The following is a 19,132-nucleotide window of genomic DNA, read 5'->3' as shown; positions in this document are numbered from 1 at the left end:
ACGTAGAGAACGTCCGGGAAGGAGAAATACGGTCACCAGGATTGAAAAAAAGAAAAACTCTGGTAACGGGTACAGCGTGTTTACACACAGTTGGGAGCATTAGCCGGAAGAGGAGTCCCGCCCAGTGCCGTGTGGGCGACAGCAGGGAGTGCGCGAAAGCGCGCGAGGCCGCCGAAGACCGACCGGGAGCCTGTGGTGCAGCGGGGTCCAGACAGGGAGGAGGGCGGGCAAAAGCAGCATTTGAGGATGCGAGTTTTCCAGAACCGAGCGACGGCACCGACCCGTACTTACGGAAATCCCGACCCGTCCCCGCGCAGCCCGCCGTGGGACCACGGGACGGGGCCCGCGCCCGCACGGGGTCGGCCGCAGAGAGACGTGAAAGCAGCCCGAGCCCGGCACGCCGCCTCCGGGGGCGGTTTCCTTCTCGCCGGCCGTGAGGCCGGGAGCTGCTGGGACGACAGGATGCGCTAGTGGCGGTGACGCCGCCTCTGGTGTTCCGTCTCTTCCGGGAAAACTTAGGAGAACGAGGGTAACGTGGCGTTCCCAGACGAAGACGGGTCCCGGCCGGTGGGCCCTTGCCGGATGAAGCACGCTTGAGGCAGAAGGCGGCTGTCGACAGACGGAAGGTGTGAGGAGCGGGGCGGACGCCGACCCGACTGCGACTCCGCGCGGGGCCAACAGCAGGGACCACGCGCGGGGACAGCGGCGCGTGAGCCGGCGGGGGACCGAGGGGCCGAGACGCTCTGCGGTCTCTCAGGAGGAGCGCGGGTGTGCCGCCGTAGAGGAGACCCTAGCAAGCGTTCACGGGGTAATTGTAACGGAGCCACCAAAGGAATGCGAGCGTGACTCCCGTGCTCGGGAGGGAAGAGCAGCAGAGAGAGACGTGCTGTGAGGGAAGGCGGGAGAGCAGGGTCGAGGCGCGTGGAGCCGGATGGCCGCCCGGGAAGCACAGCGCGTGGTGCCGGGTCCGCGCGCGGGGACGGGGCGGCCGTCCGCACCGCGGGGCCGGCAGGGACCAGGGGAGTCGGTGGGGCGTGCCCACTGCCCGTGGCGGGATGCGGGCGGCCGTGGCTCCGAGGGTCCACGTGTGGGGCGCGGGGAGCGGCAGCGCCTGTGCGGGGGCGGGAGAAGCTCGGCGTGTCTGGGGAGTGAGCACCGTCGTCTGGAGGCTGGCCCGAACCTCACAGTGTCCCGGGGACGAGAGTCTTTGAGGACAGCGGGGACGGGAGCACCGGCGTCTCAAACTGGTTTTCTGTGGTTAACCGACCCGCTTCAGTGGAACTGTCTCCGTCGGCACGTTCAGCCTGTCAGGCCGCTGAGATCCGGGAAGCGCTCCGTTTTCTTGGGTTCGGAGATTGGGGTCCTCTGCCTCCCACGACCGAGAAAAGAGAAAAGTGCCGAGTGACCTGACGGCCTCCCCCCGTCGCCTCTTGCAGACCTCTGGAGGCCCTGCTCCCGCCCAGGTGGTCCACACCCAGCCGCGAGCGGTCGGCTCCCCGGCCACGGCCTCGTCCGACCTGGTGTCCCTGGCACCCACCCAGAGCGTTCGCGCGGTTACCTCTGTGACAGCCTCGGCCGTGGTCACCACCAGCCTGACCCCGGTGCAGACCCCGACCCGGTCTCTGGTGACTCAGGTGTCCCAAGGTAAAGGCGGGTTCGGTTTCCCGTGTGACCCTTCTCACCGTCAAACCGAGCCGGGACCTCGAGCGGCCGTTTGTCACGGGAGGAGGGGAGGGCCGTGTGCGCGCGAGGTCTGACGGAGCCCCTCTCCAGCCGCAGGGGTGCAGCTGCCCGGGAAGGCCATCACGCCCGCACACTTCCAGCTGCTCAGGCAGCAGCAGCAGCAGCAGCAGCAGCAGCAGCCGCAGCCGCCGCCGCCGCCGCCGCCCTCCCAGGTGCAGGTCCCGCAGATCCAGGGCCAGGCCCAGTCGCCGGCGCAGATCAAAGCTGTCGGCAAGCTGACCCCGGTGAGTATCTTGCGGGGAACCGCACGCACGCCATCCGATGCCTCGCCTTGTCGTTTACTTCCGAGTGTGTTTTGCACGGATCCGCTGTGGTCTTTGGGGGAGGCGTGCTTGTCTCGTCTTTAACAACCACTCTCCGTACGGTGCCCCCCCACGGTCGTGTGAGCGGCCTGGTCACAGCGCTCTGGAGACGTGTCTTCCCGCTCGCGTTCTGGCGCTCCGCGCCGCAGTTCAGGCTCCGAAGTAGAGGTTCCGTCCCCAGCCAGAGAAAATGGTGACGCGTAGCGCATGGGCGGTGTTGTTCCTCAAAGTGATTTGAGTCCTGACGTTCCTGATTTTTGCCGCTCTGCACCACCTGTGCAGTCGTGTACAAAAATACGTTCACTTTGAAGGGAGATACTGTATCTGCCACATTGGAAGAGCGCCATTGCTTGGCATGGGTAGTGAGTAGAGAGAACTGCTAGAAACAAGACAGTGTTTTAGAGTTCCAGCTAGTTCCCGGGCCTGCCACAGTAAGTACCCGACCTTGGGCCTGCCCTTCTCGCTTGCAGAGGGGCAAGAGGGCATGCCGGAGGGCTGCGGGGCGGGGGGGGAGGGTGTGCAAGCCCTCAGCCGAGGCTCCACTAGTGAGGCCCCGGGCGCACCAGAGAAAGGACGAGCCACCTGATACGGCATTCACGCTCGATCATAGCCAGAAGGCCCAGAAGTGATCCCAGAGAAAGCACTGAGCTCCTGTCGCGCCAGCCACGTGTCAGGGGCTCTGTGGCTACCGAAGGGGACAGCCCGGGTCTAGAACGTGGCCGTTACTGCAGAAGTCTGGGGGACGGCCCTTAAATTAGAAAGTTACTGGGCCCAGCTCCCTCTCCCCACCCCCCCACGCCCCCCCACCCTCCCCACCCCCACCCCCACCCCCACCCCCCGCACTGCCTTCCCTCCTCCCCATGTCCTGCTTCTCCCCAGGACACGAGGGCCTGCCCACGGCTGCCAGGGCCTCCCGATCACTCACTTGTTTGCCTGTGCCTGGGCGCAGCCTGCCCTCCCTGAAGTCGATTTCAGAGTTGTTGTCATTGTTTCCATGTAGACACAGATCTGATAGGAATTACACAGCATAAGTTCTCTAAAAAGAAAATTGACTCCTTAAAATAGTTTTTGGGCTGTTTTGGCATCTTGATGTTTTAACTTAAAGGCATGAGACTTTTTTATCGATGGTATTCATTTGGAGACACTTCGAACAAAAAGTTGAGAGCTGATGCACGTCTCCTCATAGACTTTAGAAGTTCAAAAAGGATTATGATTTAAAGACTTTAAAAATTTTATAGGCTACAGATTTAAGGTCACTTGTTTGCGAGTGAGAGAAACCAAGAAATCTTGCTGTGAATTCACTCATCTGTCAGAATTACTGTTTCTGGTTTGCGTCAGTAATGCTAGTTTTTAACAAAAGAACATTTTTTAAAAATGTCAGAAAGCCCCTAGATTGTGGTTTGCATATTGCGTATTAGCAACTGTCTACCTCGGTGTCTAATGGATAGTTCAACGGTAACTTGAAACCAAGATTTATGGATTTGGAATGCGGCTAATATTGATGAAAAGCTACTTTATCTGGGTTTTAGGAACATCTGATCAAAATGCAGAAGCAGAAACTGCAGCTGCCCCAGCAGGCCCCCCCACCGCAGGCCCCGCCAGGGCCCCCACAGCCCGCCACACAAGTGCAAGTGCAGGCCCCGCCACCCACGCCGCAGCAGAGCCCCCAGCTGGCCACGGTCACGGCCCCGCGGCCCGGAGCCCTGCTCACGGGCACCACCGTGGCCAACCTCCAGGTGGCCCGGCTCGTAAGTTCCAGTTGATACGTTTGTTTTTCCGAGGCAATGTCTTTGAACGTTTACGTGGACTGTTACTGCTTGCTCAGGCCGACGCTAGGCGTTCTGGCGGGCCTCCTAGGAGAGCGATAGGTGCGCTTCCCTCCCCACGCCGCCCAGAGCTTTGGCGGGCGGGGCAGCTGGAGGAGGCGGGGAGTGAGCCAGACGATGCAGGGAGGGCCAGGCTCTGTTGGGGACGAGGCCCGTGTCGGGAGGTGGGCGAGGCCTGAACACCAGGCTCTGGTGTCCCTGTGCTCTGTCGGCCCAGAGACGCTGGAGGTTTCTGAAGGGGAGCAGAAAGTCGCAGTGAAATCAGCATCTGGGAAGAGGAGTGAGATTCGGCAAGAGCGGGTCTCATGTGCTGTGGGCCAGACACTGTCCCATCAGGCGAGCCTGTGTCCTGCTTGGGGAGCCCCGCGTTCTGGCCCTAGTGACCGCTAACGGCAGGGACCCTGCTCCGGGCCGGGTGCCGCCCTAGGCCCTGGACCTCTCACGTGATCAGTGCTCGCAGGCTGCTGCTGAGGCAGGAGTAGGGCGGTTTGAGTGTGCACTCAACTGTGCAGGTGTGCAGACTGAGGCCCACAGCTCAGGTAACTTGCCCAAATCGTACTGCTAGTCGCCTGCCACTGGGCGGCTCGGGCTGGGTGCTCAGGCTCTGCTGTGCGTGTGCCTCACGAGGCCTGCTCCAAGGCCGCAAGACGGGTGGGAGTGGACGGGAACCGGGAAGGCAAGTGTGGTTCTGCCTGTATTCACAAGAAACGTTTAGTTCAAACAAGAGTGGGGATCACGTGCGGTGGCCAGGGTGTAGGGAAGGCGGCACGTGCCCCCTGCAGGGTCGCCGGAGGGAGATCGGCTCCGACTCTGGGGGGAGTTCCAGTGATTCGGCCAAAAACTGCTCGCCAGTTTACCTCGGGGACCTGTGTCTGTTCCCTCTAAAGAACTAGTAGGAGGAGTACCACGTGCCGGGCGCACAATCCTGTCGTTTCGGGCGTGTTAGAGGAGGGACGTAGGCCCCCCTTAACTGGGGACTTTACCAAATAGTGCAGTGGCGTCCCACTCGTTGGGACAGCACGCAGCTTTGGACGATGATGTGGCAAAAGGCAGAGAAACCGACCACAAGCTACGTGCAAGTCGTCCCGCTTGCACACTTTCGCAGCAAGTCACGAAGGTGAGAACGTCTCATGGGCTCAACGCTGGTTTTCACACTCACGTGTGTGTAGGTTTAGGGTTAGCCGAGTGCTTGCACGGGTAAAGTGGATCTGTTTTCCTCTCCGAAGATGCAACATAATCGACGAGCACTCGGTAGCAGCGTGGTGACTGAGTAGCAACAGGTGGGATCCGTGGGAGAGCTTTCTGGAAGAGTGCGGCAGGGGCCACAGGAGGGGGCGGCAGGCCGGCCTTCAGTCGTAGCGGAAGGAGCGGGAGACGGCTTGTGTAGCAGACGCTGCAGGCCGGGGCTCCTCTGGGGAGCGGGGGCGGAGAGGCACAGGTGCGAGCTGCGTGGCAGGGTCTGATCGCGAGTGTGGGTGTGCAGCACGTGGGGCTCATGGAGCCCCCGTCCCCGCGCTCGCCGGTGGCGGGTCACGTGTAGATGAGCCCACGCCTCCGTATGTTCCTTCAGCCGACAACCACTTTTCGCTTTGTGAATCGTTTCCCACCGCTTGGCCTCTTGTGGGGAAACGTTTGCACAGACGAGTGCCGTCCCGAACATCTCTGGACTCTCCCATTATTTTCATTGTTTAGACCCGGGTTCCCCCTTCGCAGCTGCAGGCGCAAGGGCAGATGCAGGCTCAGGCGCCCCAGCCGGCCCAGGTGGCGCTGGCGAAGCCTCCGGTGGTGTCCGTGCCTGCGGCCGTGGTCTCCTCGCCGGGTGTGACGACCCTGCCCATGAACGTTGCCGGGATCAGTGTGGCCATCGGGCAGCCGCAGAAAGCTGCAGGTGCCTGTCTTGTGCGGCCCCTCGTCCCCCCCCCCCCCCCCGCCCCCCCCCCCCCGCCCCCGCTGCGCTTAGAGCCTCGAGCGGGGCCAGCGCATCCTCTGGCATGATGGCCACCCGCCCTGCCGGCTTCCGTGCTGGACGCCCACGTCAAGCATGTCAGGGCAATGCACCTTCAGCCGGAGTGCCCCTTGGCGTCCCAAGTACAAGGCTTGGCCCTTCATTTAACCGTTAACGTTCTGAGCTCCCCGTACCTTTACGTGAACGTCCTCATGAGCCCAGAAACCATGTAAGCGTACCCGTGGGGTGGCCGTGTTTGTCCCGCACAGATCCCGCGTGGGGTTTTCTACAGGGACGGCCGTCCGTCTGAACCACCCGGCGGCTCAGGGAGATGCAGGGAGCTTCAGGGAAGCCCCGAGACCCGCGCCCCTCCTGAGCTCTGTGACTAAGGACTTGGTCGTGTTCGCAGGACAGACCGTCGTGGCCCAGCCCGTGCACGTCCAGCAGCTGCTGAAGCTGAAGCAGCAAGCCGTGCAGCAGCAGAAAGCCATCCAGCCACAGGCTGCCCCGGGCCCAGCGGCTGTCCAGCAGAAGGTACCGGCTTCCTGCGGGGATTCTCCCGCCACCCTGTCTCCACGCCGAGCCGGGCCCTGCCGCCGGGCACGGCGTGCGCGTGGGACGGGAGGGTGCTGCGCGCCTCGCCTCGCTGCCTGACGACCCCGTGCCCGTGCACTCAGGCTGCGCGGGGGGCTCGGGGTAGGAGCTGCTGTGAGGCCTCCCCGGGGAGAGTGTGGTTACGGGACGGGGACCCCCGGGTGCCAGGAGCCTGCGGGGAGCCGGGAAGCGGGCTGCGGAATTGCACGGCTGGGAAAGGGCCGGAAGGATTCAGGGGTGGAGGTGTAGCTCTCCGTGTGTGAGTGCCTGGCCCCCCGGTGTACCGGACGGACCTTGTGCTCAGATGAGCCAGGCGGGGGCTGTGTCCTTGTGTGTTTGTACACGCGTGCGTGCGTGCCGTGAGGGGAGTGACGGGCTGAGGGGAGAGGGGCCTGCCGGAAGGAGCGCTGTCAGCGTCTCGCCGACTCACAAGTGTGCGAGCACGTAGCTCTGAGCGGATTCGGGTCCCCAGGCCGTGCAGTGTGCAGGCGCCCCACTGAGAGGAGGTGAGAGTGAGGTGCTGGGCTGCTGTGCGTACTCACTGGTAGCTCGCAGCCCGACGTGTGGGCGATGACACTCTGGTTCTCCGGGTGCGTGTCAGACCCGCTGTTTTCCTGCACGGGAGCGGCTGTCGCTCCGGTGTCGGATTTCAGGGCAGGGCTGGGAGTGTTACCCAGAGGAAACTGAGGCTCAGAGAAAGGAAATGACTTGCTCAGAGTCGCAGAGCTGACCGTCGGACCGCAGGGTCCCGCGTGCGGCACACGTGTCAGACGGACGGCTCTTCCCGGAGTGTCACCGTCCCGCTTCCAGGGGCCTGCTGGGGGCGGAGACCCCGCCCGCCTCTGACCCCGTTGTGTCTGTGGGGACGGCAGAGGGAAGGGGCTGCGCCGGCCAGGGGCGTGGTTAGGGCGTGCCAGGGCAGACACGTTCAGGAGGGCAGAGGGGGCGGGGGGGGGTGGGGTTGGGGCTCGGGCAAGAGCCATCCTGGCAGCAGCCGCTCCACGTGCCAGATGTGTGCCCTCGGGACCTCTTGCCCCTTCCTCCCGGGTGGGTGGAGCCGTTGGCCTTCGAGAAAGGTGTGTCTCGTTGGTTGCAGAGCAGTCAGCACACCCACCGCCGGGAGCCGTGTCCTCCCCTCGGAGGAGACCCTCCGAGTCCCCTCCCTGGTCCTTTCGGGCCATCCTGGGACTCGGCTCCATAGGCGTGTAGGGCGGGGCCGCTCGCAGAGCCGGCCACGCTGGGAGGCACTGGCGCCAGGATGCCGAGGACACCGTGGTCGGGCCTGTGTCATTGTAGGGTTGGCGTACCTTGGGGCGGGGAGGGGGGGCGGGGGGCCTTAGCTGTAGCGTCGGTCTGATGTTCGTGTGGCTCGAAAGACTAAAGAATACCGTGGGTGGCCACGGCCTCCTAAACCAACCGTGTAGACTGTGTGCACGGCCTGGGGAACAGTCCTCGCTCCTGGCAGAGAAAACTAGAAATGAGATTAAACCTGCAAAGGTCGTGCGTGTAGGTTTCTCGCCCTTTATGCCAAGTGGTTTTGGGTACGTGCCCAAATCGTAAAATTAGATTCAGGAAATCGTAGGCGGGTGTTTTTTGTATCGTGGTCAAGTTCACTCACTGACGTGAGGAGCGGGCACGACGCCAGGCGTACAGACGGTGTAAAGGTGAGCCCCAGCCTGGTCTCCCAGGGGACTTGGGCACGGCCGGTGACACACAGGCGGGGCCGTGCCGGGAGCATGGGCCGGGGGTGCCGGGGGCCCTCCCGGCTGGCCCCGAGGAGGCAACGCCTGGCCTCGCCTGGCTCTGACCTAGGGCCGTCTCTCTCCAGATCGCCGCACAGCAGATCGCTGCTCAGGGCCAGCCGCAGAAGGTCACCTATGCCACCCAGCCAGCCCTCAAGACCCAGTTTCTTACCACACCCATGTCCCAGGCCCAGAAGCTGGCCGGGGCTCAGCAGGTGCAGACCCAGATCCAGGTGAGCGGGAGCGCGTATGCGGGGACCGCGCAACACCGGGCGCGCACGGGCTGGTCGGATGCGTGGGGCGCGGAGTGACCGCCGGCGGATACCCCGAAGGCCGCACGGTGGGCCTCTGCTCCTCGGAGGTGGCCGTGCCCTGACGTGCCTCGCTGGCTTTGCCGCCTGTGGGGTCGCAGCGGTGTGGCTTGGGGGCCGTGCTGAGGTCACGCTCCGGGGACGTCCTTCGTGCCTGTGAGGCTCCTCCGGGAGGTAGCGGTCAACTTCCTGCTTGACGCATCCGCACGCGCCATCACTCGGCTGCCGCCGGCCCGTGGCTGCTTACGGAAGGCGGCAGGAGCCGCAGAGACGCGTGCCGGGCCTCAGCAGGGGGGCTGCTTCGCGCACGTGAGCCGCGCACGCGGCCACCCGGGGTGGGGGAGCAGTGTCGTGGGGGGTGCGCGTCCATCGGGCTTCTGCAGCGGTCCCAGCCCCCCGGGCCTCCTCCTGGCCTCGGCCTGCCTGCGTGCCGCCGTGTCCCTCCGGCGGCTGCCGCGGCTCCGCCTGTCAGGACCCCGTGAACCGGCGGCTCTCGTCTTCTGTGAGCCGCTGCCCGTTCCCGTGCTCTCCCAGCGCTGCTCCCACCCTGGCTGTTAGCCCTCGGGGCTCTGTACTGTTGCCGTCGGCGCCCGATCTTTGCACTCACGGCGTGGTGTCTCCGGATGAGCGAAAGTTCTTAACTTTAACGTACCGGGACTCGTCAGTCTTCCTGTTTCTGAATGGCGCTTTCTGTGTCTTGCTTAAGAAACCCTTCCCAGACGTCCCGACGTTCCTTTCCCTTGTCTTCTACAAACCTCGTAGTTTTTCATTCACACTTAGGTTTTTAACCTTGTTGGAAGTGTTTTTCCAGGTGATAGACAAACAGGGATTCGTTTGCATTTTCCCATCAGAACACCCTGTTACTTTCGGTACTACTTTTCCCCCGATCCGTCGCGGGGCACTGGCATAAACGATGCCTTCTCCAGCACCGCGCTCTGCGTCCGTCCCTCGGGCGTAGAGAGGCTCGGCATCCGGGAGGCCGACCCCCCACCTCGTCCCGCTGGTGACATCCTGCTGCGCTTGGCTCTCTGCGCTTCCCAGCTCGAGTCAGCTGGTGAAGTTGACACGCCACGGCCACAGCTGTTGGAATTCTCGCTGGAACCGCTCGCTTTGGCACACGCACGCTAAAATTAGCGGGGTGCAGCATTCCTGGACTCTGTAGACGAATCTGGGGGAAAGCTGATGTCTCTGCAGCCTCGACTGGAGATTCACCAACGTGATGTGTCTTTTGTTGTTTAACTTCTTTAACGCCCTTTAACTAGGTTTTCTGAGTTTTTCCCAGGAAGGTCGTATCTCTTGTATCGGATTTGTTCCTGCTTAGTGAATATTTCTGATGCTTCTGTAGTCCTGTGTTTCTGAGTCTCTGTTTTCTGTCTGTGCCTTGCACAGTCTCTGTACCTTGACCTTTGAATCCGGATGCCTCCATCAAGCCCTGTTCCTTCGACAGTCCACCCGTGGTCTCCTGCGCTCCCTTTGTCCCCCGGCACGTGGCCCGCACAGGGTGGTGGCCGGAGCCTTGCTCTTGCCCCGCCCCTTTCTTCCTGCTTTGTTGTGCCGGTGAGGCCCGCAGAGGCCCCGACGGAGTGGACGGGAGGCTCGGCCATATCTGTTCACGTGATCACCTTTGCAGGTCTGATTTGTTAAATCATCCTTCGTTAGAGCAAGACAATTTTCTTCTTCACCTAGTTTGCTAGAAATTTTGTTCCCTTTTTTCTGTGGCGTTTTAAAAGTGTTTTTAGAGGCGCTTCTTCCCTTGGTGATCCCTCCCAGTCTCGACGCCCCGGTTCTGTCTCTGTGCCCATGACTCCAGATTCACACCTGCAGCCGATTGCTACTCCTGTTCCAGACTCTGGTCCTAACCGCCTTTGGACAGGTCCCCGGAGACGTGTGGCCTCTGCGGGGCCTTGGCCTCACGTGACCTTCGGCCTTGCCTGGGCCAGACCCAGAGCAGCTGTCCTTTCTTGATCTCACACTCCAGATCCAGTCCGCCAGCGATTCCGGCTCTGTGGCAGTGTCGGGCACGGTTGTCAGGCCATCCTGTCGCTGGGTCAAGTTTACTACTTGGGTTGCTCCAGACTTCTGCGTCCTTACCGATGCCTGTTCTGTCAGTTACTGCACAGATGTGTTAAAAGTCTCTCACTCTGCTTGTGCGCTTCTCCTTATGTTTTTTTCCATTTTTGCTTTTTTTCTTTTTTAATTTAATGTTTATTTTTGAGGGAGACAGAGCGTGAGTGGAGGAGGGACAGAGGGAGAGAGGGAGACACAGAATCTGAAGCAGGCTCCGGGCTCTGAGCTGTCAGCCCGGAGCCCGACACAGGGCTTGAACCCACAGACCGTGAGGTCATGACCTGAGCTGAAGTTGCACGCTTAAACCGACTGAGCCACCCAGGTGCCCCTCCGTTTTTGCTTTTTATATTAGATCCCTTATTAGCTACATTTAAATTAAGGATTTTATTTTTATGTCTTTGCTGCTGTTGTTTCGGGAACTGTGTTTATAGTAGTTACCTTCTTGTGAGCCAGCTCCTTGAAGCCCGTCTTTGGGATTGCTTTGAGCTCTGGGTTGCAGGCCGATTCCTGCTCCTGCTGGGCTCCCGGGGGCTCCGCCAGGGCCAGATCCGCTGTGGCTTGAGGGTCGGTGTCCCTCAGGTAATGTCAGTCGGGTTCTGCACCTGGGTCCCCTCCCCTGCCAGCACCAGGGCCTCGGGTGGTGCGCTTCCTCGCAGATCCCCTCCCGGTGACGGAACCACAGGGGGGCCTCACTGACCATGGATCTGAACTCGGCCCCTTGTCTGCCGCGCCCCTGGCGACCGTGAGAATCCCCCGCGGGGCCTCCTCACGGAGCACGTGCTCTCAGGGTGAGCGCCTCCGCCCGTCACTCTGGGTGCCACCACAGCCGCGGTTTGGGACCGGGACTTCCTCGCCTCTGTCGAGTTCATGGACGCATTTAAGATGTGTCCGTGTCACCCACGGGGTCTCCGTGTTTTCGTGGTGTGCCCACGGAGTCCCGGCCCGCTGTGTGCAAGTGGGGCCCTCATCCAACTGCCTGAGTCTTTGTTTCCGGTCAGTGCTGCGGAGGACTTGGGCGCGTTCGTTGTCCCAGCAAATCCTGTGACGATTTTTTTTTTTTTTTTCAACGTTTTTTATTTATTTTTGGGACAGAGAGAGACAGAGCATGAACGGGGGAGGGGCAGAGAGAGAGGGAGACACAGAATCGGAAACAGGCTCCAGGCTCCGAGCCATCAGCCCAGAGCCTGACGCGGGGCTCGAACCCACGGACCGCGAGATCGTGACCTGGCTGAAGTCGGACGCTTAACCGACTGCGCCACCCAGGCGCCCCAAGTGACGATTTTTAATACAGTGAACTGGTGTGTGCTCTCCGCATAATTTCACGTTTTATAATGAGAACCAGCATTTACTTGGAGCTCTGTCGTTTACAAGTGTGTCACGAAATTTCACATTTGCTCCAGAATTGTCTCAGAAAAGACTTAACTTCATCCCTGTTCTATGAGTTAGAGACCCAGGCAGGAGTGTCCCGGCCCGGCCCCCAGCAGCTGCCCACTCAGGAGCCTGATCTGCCTCTCTGAACCGACAGCCCCGGGTAGACCCGAGTGGCCAGAATCCTCTTTCTGCCTCGGGACAGCCACATACGCACATGGCGAAACATTTGTGAGAGGCAGTGGCGGGGTGGGAAGCGGCACTTTGTCGGGAAGGGAGATCTCAGCCGTGATCGAGAAGAAGATGGCAGCGTGATGAAATGTCGGTGCATCGTGAGAACAGGCTGAGCCTTAGCTGCAGTGGGGGTGCCCTCCCGGGACATTGCCCAGGCTCGAAGAAGGGACTCTTGTGAGAATTCTGGAGACGCTAAACTATTTCATTCTCTCCTCGATTTACTTCTCTTACATGAACTCTCCCATACAAACAGTTCTTAGTAAAAGAAAAAACGTGGCTGAGACACGAGACCAGGAGAAGCTGCTAGTTAGACCCGCTTGCAGCTTGCGGAGGCGGGCACGGTCCCCCTGCAGCGTGGTAAGCGGGGTCTCTCAGGCTCCAGGTGAGCAACCCGAGAGGGGCTCTTCTGGGTCACTTGGACGCTGTTCTGTTTTTGCTTTTTTTTGTTGTTGACATTTACTGACTTTTGAGAGAGGGCGAGCACGCGTATGAGCATGAGAGAGGGACGGGCAGAGAGAGGAAGACAGGATCCGAAGCCGGCTCTGCACTGACAGCCCCGACGTGGGGCTCAAACCCACGAACTGTGAGGTCAGGACCCGAGCCGAAGTCGGACGCTTAACCGACTCAGCCCGCCCCGGGCGCCCCTGTTTTTGCTTTTTTTAAGAGCTGAAGGAAAGAAAGGGGGAGAAAAGTCTCTTCCTGTGCATACGTTCTTTTGAATTCTACATTTGGCTTTTCTTTGTTTTGTCGAAGGTTGCCAAACTCCCTCAAGTCGTCCAGCAGCAGACGCCCGTGGCCAGCATCCAGCAGGTCGCCTCTGCTTCCCAGCAGGTAGGACCCACAGACGCACAGCCCTCCGGGGGGGTGTCACGCCAACTTCTCAGTAAACTTCACGTTTTCCTTTAGGGGGGTTCTTGGTTTTGGTTGTGAGAAAGTAGAACGTTAACAGAACCACTTTCGATTTTCATAATTCAGAAAAAATTCACTTCGGGGAGGATTCTTGAAACCCTTAGGCCAGCAGGACAGAGCTGAACGTACGTGTTCGGGTCAGAAATCAGGGGTTTATTCTAGGGTCACTGCTTCACCGGTGACTTCAGATGCACCTACAGGCCGAAGCCCCCATACCTTAGTTTTAGGGAAACACTGAAAGAAAACTGCTCGCAGTGACTTTGGGTCCTAGAAGGGTAAGGACTGCTGGGGACAGTGGTGACCCTTGTCACCTAACCATCAGGCTCCTGCCTTTGTATCTGTTGCTACGGCCGTACAAAGCAGTGCTTTAACAAAGTATCATTCGAAGTCACGCGGGCGTGTGGATTTCAAGGAACCAGCTGGTCTGAAGAGCTGATCCCGCCACCAGCGCCCCGTCGTCAGTCTTCGCCTGAGAGCAGCAGTGGTTTCATTCGGTGGCTTTTTTTTCTGCTTTTGTGCAGTCGGAAACCAGAGTGCATCCTTGGATCCATCACGTGGTTTCACGTTTCACAAAAACACTGGTGCTCATTAGGCCTTACACCCCCTCCCCACCCCCGAGAACCTTTTGTCGGTCACGTCGCTAGACCTGTGTTTTCTAGGCCGCGCGTGTTTTCTAACTGTTCTGGCTCAGGCTTCCCCGCAGACCGTGACCCTCACCCAGGCGCCCGCGGCCGGGCAGCAGGTGCAGATGATCCCCACGGTGACGGCGACGGCGCAGGTGGTGCAGCAGAAGCTCATGCAGCAGCAAGTTGTGACGACCGCGGCGGCCCAGCTGCAGAGCCCCGGCGTCCCCAACCCGGCCCAGGTGCCAGCCAGCTCCGACAGCCCAAGCCAGCAGCCCAAGCTACAGATGAGGGTCCCCGCCGTGAGGCTCAAGACGCCCACCAAGCCTCCGTGCCCCTAGTCCCGAGAGCGGGGCGGCCTCAGGGTGGGTCGCCGTGCACCGCGCCCCCAGCCAGAGGCGGGTAGACTGTCTGTCGTCGAACCCGGGGACGATGTCATTTGAGATGTGCCGCACCTGCGGAGTTCTCCTTGAAGCGGAGCAGCGTAATCCTTTCCTCCTGCTGCGCCGCCCCCGCCCCGTAGCGTGTCGCCGGTCAAAAGAGTGACGGTGGCGGTTCTACCTTCCGGTTTCTCCTCGAGAGCAGCAGCACTGGGTCTCGAGGCCGTTTAGAACCTCCGTTAGCGCGCCGTGTCTCACGCATCACGGTAGCCGCGTGGAGTGCGCGGTGGGTCGTAAAACACTTTCTGAAGCTGAACCGTGGTCTCCGACCGCGTCTGCCTCCGCGCGGGGCTGCACACCTAACTGAGGACCCGCTCCGGTCCTGGGAGAGGAGACAGACCGCCTGACGCAGCGCAGCTCAGACCCGAGAGGCCCAGGGTGCTCTCTTCTCTCCCTCCCGAGAGGGGGGCCTGTTCGGACGTTTTCGGGACGTTTTCACCACCGACCCCCGTCGGAGCACGTTCGTGAAGTGTTCCCACGGTGTCGGCCGGGTACCGTCTCCGGTGGAACTTTCATTCCAAAGAGCGGCCCGTGTGGCCTCCCGCAGGCCCCGCCCACAGCGTGACCGGTTTCCGTCCCGGCACTTCCAGGACACTTCCCGCTCGCGGAGGAAGCCCGTGCTTGGACTCCGCGCGCCGCGGCGGCTCCGGCAGGCTTTGTGAGGCTCCGGTCTCGGACTGGTTTGGGGCCCGGAGGGCTCAGTGCGGGCGGGGGCCCGGTGAGAGCAGGGGTGCCTGGCATCGCCCCCCTCGCTTTCCTGCCCGTCCCGGGCGTGGTCTGCTGCCGCGGGAGACCTCCTCGAGCACGGTGACTTCTTCGCGAGCCTGTAGGCGTTGCCTGCCGAAGCGGGCGCGGTCCACTCTTCCCCCTGGGCTCGCGGCAGGTTCTGTTGCCCGCCGTGCCAGGGGCTCGTCCGTGAGCGCCTGCGCTCCCCGCGGTTCTGTGGAAAGCGGAGAACCTTCTGTGCAGTATTTGGGGGCGAGGGGGTGGTACAGCTGAGGGGCAAAGGGGAGGCCCCGTGTGTGCCTCTGTGTCATTTTTGTACTACAGCGAGAAAGCAGGAGTTTTTGCAGTGGGCCCGGTCGGCTGATGACCTGCGCTCACCTGGCCGTTTTCACCCCAGCAGAAGCGCCCCCCGCTCGGGGACCGCCTCTCTGCTCTGTCTCCGTGCCTCTTTTATGTTACTCGGTCCGGGAAATCCGGTTGTCTTAGGTCTGTGTGGGCATCCCGAGGGCTTTTACCTGCTAATTCCGCGTGTTCTCCCCTCGTCGTACCACTTGAAGTGACACAAAGGAAAGCGGCCCGTATGTGTTTGTTTCCGTTCAGCGTGCGTGGACGGTAACACGGGGGCATTTACCGAAGCAAGGAGGCGGCTCGTTGTTGAGCTCTGGGTGGCAATTTGGAAAGGGACTTAGCATTTCGGTTAACTCGAATGGATCCAAAGAGTCCTCCACTCTTGTCTTCTTACAACCACGCTTGTCGGTTCAGGTGTGGCAGGTGCCGTCAGGAGGGACCACAGGGTGCTGGGGGCGCTCTGTCATGCTCCTCCTGTGCGTGCTGAGGGGATTCCTGCCCCTCTTCGTCCCCAGCCGTGCCCCGGAGCCCCCTTGTCTTGTCGCAGCCCCTCCTTCGCACACCCGGTCCGTGTTCCCCTCGCCCTTCGTGGCGCTGGCAGTCTGCAGCTGGGGCAGGTGCCGGCTGCACCTGCTGGAGCGTCCCCGAGGCGGGGCTGCCCGGATGGCGGTCCTCCGTTAGTCTGGACGCCAGGAGGGAATTCGGAGCGTCGCTCAGAACTGACCTGGGGTTCAGGGCGTTCGTGGCGTGGAGCCCCCGCCCTTTTCTCAGTGCGTGACAGGAGTCTCCCGTCTCTGAGGGGTCTCCTTCGCGGGTCCCCTCACGCAGAATACAGAGCAGGAGACGTGTTACTTCTCTTTTCCTTAGACGTCACCAGCAGCCCCGCAGCCCCCAGTGGTCACTCCGGTAAACCTCCTCCTCCCGGTGTGTAGTTTCTCGGTCTTCTGTCGTGAAGGTTCACTGTCCGTGTTTCAGAACTGAGTGTGTGTGCGGGGGGGGGGGGGGGTGTTGCGCAGACCTCAGGTGGTTCTGTGAGCGGAATCCCGCACCGCCCGGGAGCCGGGTTCTTGCCTGGCCCGTAGTGACCGAGAACGACGGCAGCCAGAGCGCTGTCACACTCCACCCGGCCGCCACGGGGAGCAGTTCCCCATATTCTTTACGAAGAGACGTGCGCTCCAGTTAAGGGCGGGAGGCTGTGGCTAAGACCCCGTGGGGAGCGGGACGCCGGGCCCCGCGCTTGGCCGGATGCGGTGCCTGTTGAGGCAGGGCTTTCCCGTTTGAGGTCTCCACCATCTTCCGTTTCCTGTGTGACCAGACAGCCGTTGTGTTGTAAAACATAAAGCAAGAAGACTGAGACTGTAAATATTTTGTAAACATGACCGTTTGTACTTGAAGAGTAGGATTTTAAAAAGGGCACCGGTATCCCACCAAACAAAAGGTGTAATAAAATGACCTTTTTATATGTTTGCTCGTTTTCTCTTTCATAGAAAACTAGTATTCTCGTTAAAATAAGACGCTAGCCGTGTTTGTTACATCCGTGTGAAGAAGAAACAAAGGAAAGCGCGGGATCGGAGGCAGAGGCCTGCCCGCGCCGCAGAAGGAGCCGAGCTCCCCTCGGCAGTTCTCAGAGAAGGTCACGCTCTCTCTGCGGGGACCGCGCCCACTGGCCCTGTGCGCAGACGGCCCGCACGCGTTACTTTTCTTTATCATCTCTTTTGCTTTTAGATTACCTTTTTATTGTCGTCGTTAAAAAAAAAGTTGCTGATTACAAAAAATACCTACTTTTTTATAAAAAACACGCACAACTTCATACAAAGCTCAGACGGTTATTTTTGGTATCTTTTCTTCCGCTGCAGAAGCGAGGGCAGGCTCCTGCGGTGTCACCTGCGTCCGCAGACCTGGCTGGGGGAGGTCACGGGGACCTACGACCCTTTGCCAAGCGCCTGCAGGTGGAGGGGGGGTGGTGGTGCTCGGGACCTCTGTGCTCCGTGGCTGTGATGGTCTGCGCTCAGGCACCTGCCTAGCCATGTGATGGGGCCAGTGACTTCACTCCTCAGGGTCTCGGTTTCCTCCTGTGTCCCCCTCTCCCGAAGCGGTTGTGACATCTGGAAAGCACTCAGCCTCCGGCACCCGCACCCAGTAGATGATTTCATTGTGATTACTCTCGGTGGACAGGACCGTGTGTTTTCCGAACCGTTCCTCACCGTGGCCCTGCGATCACGTCTTTGCCAGCGGTACAAAAGCCTGCAGGTCTCGGGCCACAGCTGGCCCCGGGCCGTATTTCCGGGTGCATTTGAGGTGGGGCTGGGGCCACCAAGTACAGGGATTCTGCTGTCTGGCCGCAGCAGGGAGCACCTCCCACGGGTCCATTTGCCACCACCTCCAGCGCGCGGGGCGTCTAGATTCGGTTTACCGTGAAACACGCCCCGTAGGCTTGCCCGCGGGCCACCTGACTCCGACCAGCTTTAGAAGGCTCACTCGGGTCTCTCTCTCAACTAACCTCCTGTCTGCCGTTCAGATCCGATGTCAACCCCTGGCAGCGTGCTTCCCACGCTCCACGTTAGGGGCTGTGCTCAGGGGCCCGTGGGAGACAGGAGACCTTCTGTCACAGGTTCTGGGCAGGAGTTCTCTCCTCCTCCGTCCTGGGCCTGCAGCGTTCACACCCTGAAGTAAACGAATCTTGCAAAGGTCCCGTCTGACCGGGTGAATTATGGTACGTGCATTCTGCGAAATGGAGTGCAGCCACTAGGAGCGAGGTAGGGCTGTATAATCTGGAAAGGAGAGGTCCCTCCACGGGTCGGCCAGTGAGAAGGTGCAGAACCGTCTGTCAGGACGGAGCTGCTTGTACGCCTGGATGTGCCCAGGATGCCCCGAGCTGGCGTTAGCCGCCTCGGGAGGGAGGGGGGTGAGGTCGCTCAGGGATAAAGGGGTGCCTGCCATCTGACATACCCATTAAGGTGGTTCAAGCAGTTTGCCAAGTACACGACTTAGTCGTTTTTGAATAAGGCTCTAGAGGGGCGCCTGGGGGGCGCAGTCGGTTGAGCGTCCGACTTCAGCTCAGGTCACGATCTCACGGTCTGTGAGTCCGTGAGTTCGAGCCCCGCGTCGGGCTCTGGGCTGATGGCTCAGAGCCTGGAGCCTGCTTCCGATTCTGTCTCTCCCTCTCTCTCTGCCCCTCCCCTGTTCATGCTCTGTCTCTCTCTGTCTCAAAAATAAATAAACGTTAAAAAAAAAATTAAAAAAAAAATAAGTAAGGCTCTAGAAATCGCATGCTCCCCACGTGCCCCCGCTGTTCAGGAGCCTTCACGGGGCGGGTCCCCACGTCCTTGCCCACCCCACGTCCTTGCCCTGTGCTGGTACACAGCACACGTACCCTTCTGCTCTGGGGACGGCCTATATTCCCCCGAAGTTCACCTTACCGTTCGGTCCTCTGTTGTCAAGTGTGTTTCGTCTTCGAGGACCAGCCCAGACAGAGCACGCACGCCTTCGCTCCTCCCCAGAATGTTCTCCAGCCGCACCTTGTACTGCATACTAGGATTTGTGGTTTCCCCAGCAGCCCTGCTGTTCTGTTCTACCTCTGCTCAGAGCGTTTGCTGAAACTTTGTCAGTAGTGGTGAGTAGAGGCCCGTCCCTAAGGAATGTAGTGAGAAAAGACCTCATGACAAGGGAAGGCAACCAGGCTACGTGACATCCCTCACGGCCCTATAACATGAGACCACCCCATCAGACTGTATGTCCGTATGTTACCCATAGATGAGAGACAAATCGAAAATGCATAAAAGACCACATGTGGCGTTCAGGGCTCAGTTCTCCGGGTATGAACCCAGCTGGGGTGCCGACACCAATAAAGTTGCTTCCCGGAAAGAAAAGCCTGAGTCACGACTCTCTGTGCGAGAATCCTGCTACAATGGTGGAAGTTTTGTTTTGTTTTTTTTAATGATCAACAACTTGGCT

General features: G+C 60.5%; 1 protein-coding gene across 1 annotated transcript in view; it reads left to right on the top strand.

Annotated features, from left to right (window-relative positions):
• The window catches only part of EP400 (E1A binding protein p400), a 97,871-nt gene extending 81,231 nt beyond the window's left edge, over positions 1 to 16,640 (top strand). The window contains exons 47-54 of the mRNA XM_042911081.1: positions 1,437 to 1,644; positions 1,774 to 1,967; positions 3,575 to 3,793; positions 5,564 to 5,759; positions 6,226 to 6,350; positions 8,239 to 8,385; positions 12,886 to 12,963; positions 13,733 to 16,640. Coding sequence (XP_042767015.1) covers positions 1,437 to 1,644; positions 1,774 to 1,967; positions 3,575 to 3,793; positions 5,564 to 5,759; positions 6,226 to 6,350; positions 8,239 to 8,385; positions 12,886 to 12,963; positions 13,733 to 14,005 — 1,440 coding nt within the window. The 3' untranslated portion in view covers positions 14,006 to 16,640. The remainder of the gene's footprint in view (positions 1 to 1,436; positions 1,645 to 1,773; positions 1,968 to 3,574; positions 3,794 to 5,563; positions 5,760 to 6,225; positions 6,351 to 8,238; positions 8,386 to 12,885; positions 12,964 to 13,732) is intronic.
• Positions 16,641 to 19,132: the final 2,492 nt, after the last annotated feature.

Source organism: Panthera leo, chromosome D3 (assembly GCF_018350215.1).
Source record: "Panthera leo isolate Ple1 chromosome D3, P.leo_Ple1_pat1.1, whole genome shotgun sequence".
NCBI classification, from domain to species: domain Eukaryota; kingdom Metazoa; phylum Chordata; class Mammalia; order Carnivora; family Felidae; genus Panthera; species Panthera leo.
The sequence above is the reverse complement of the archived record's forward strand: the minus strand, read 5'-3'. Positions and strand labels throughout refer to the sequence as shown.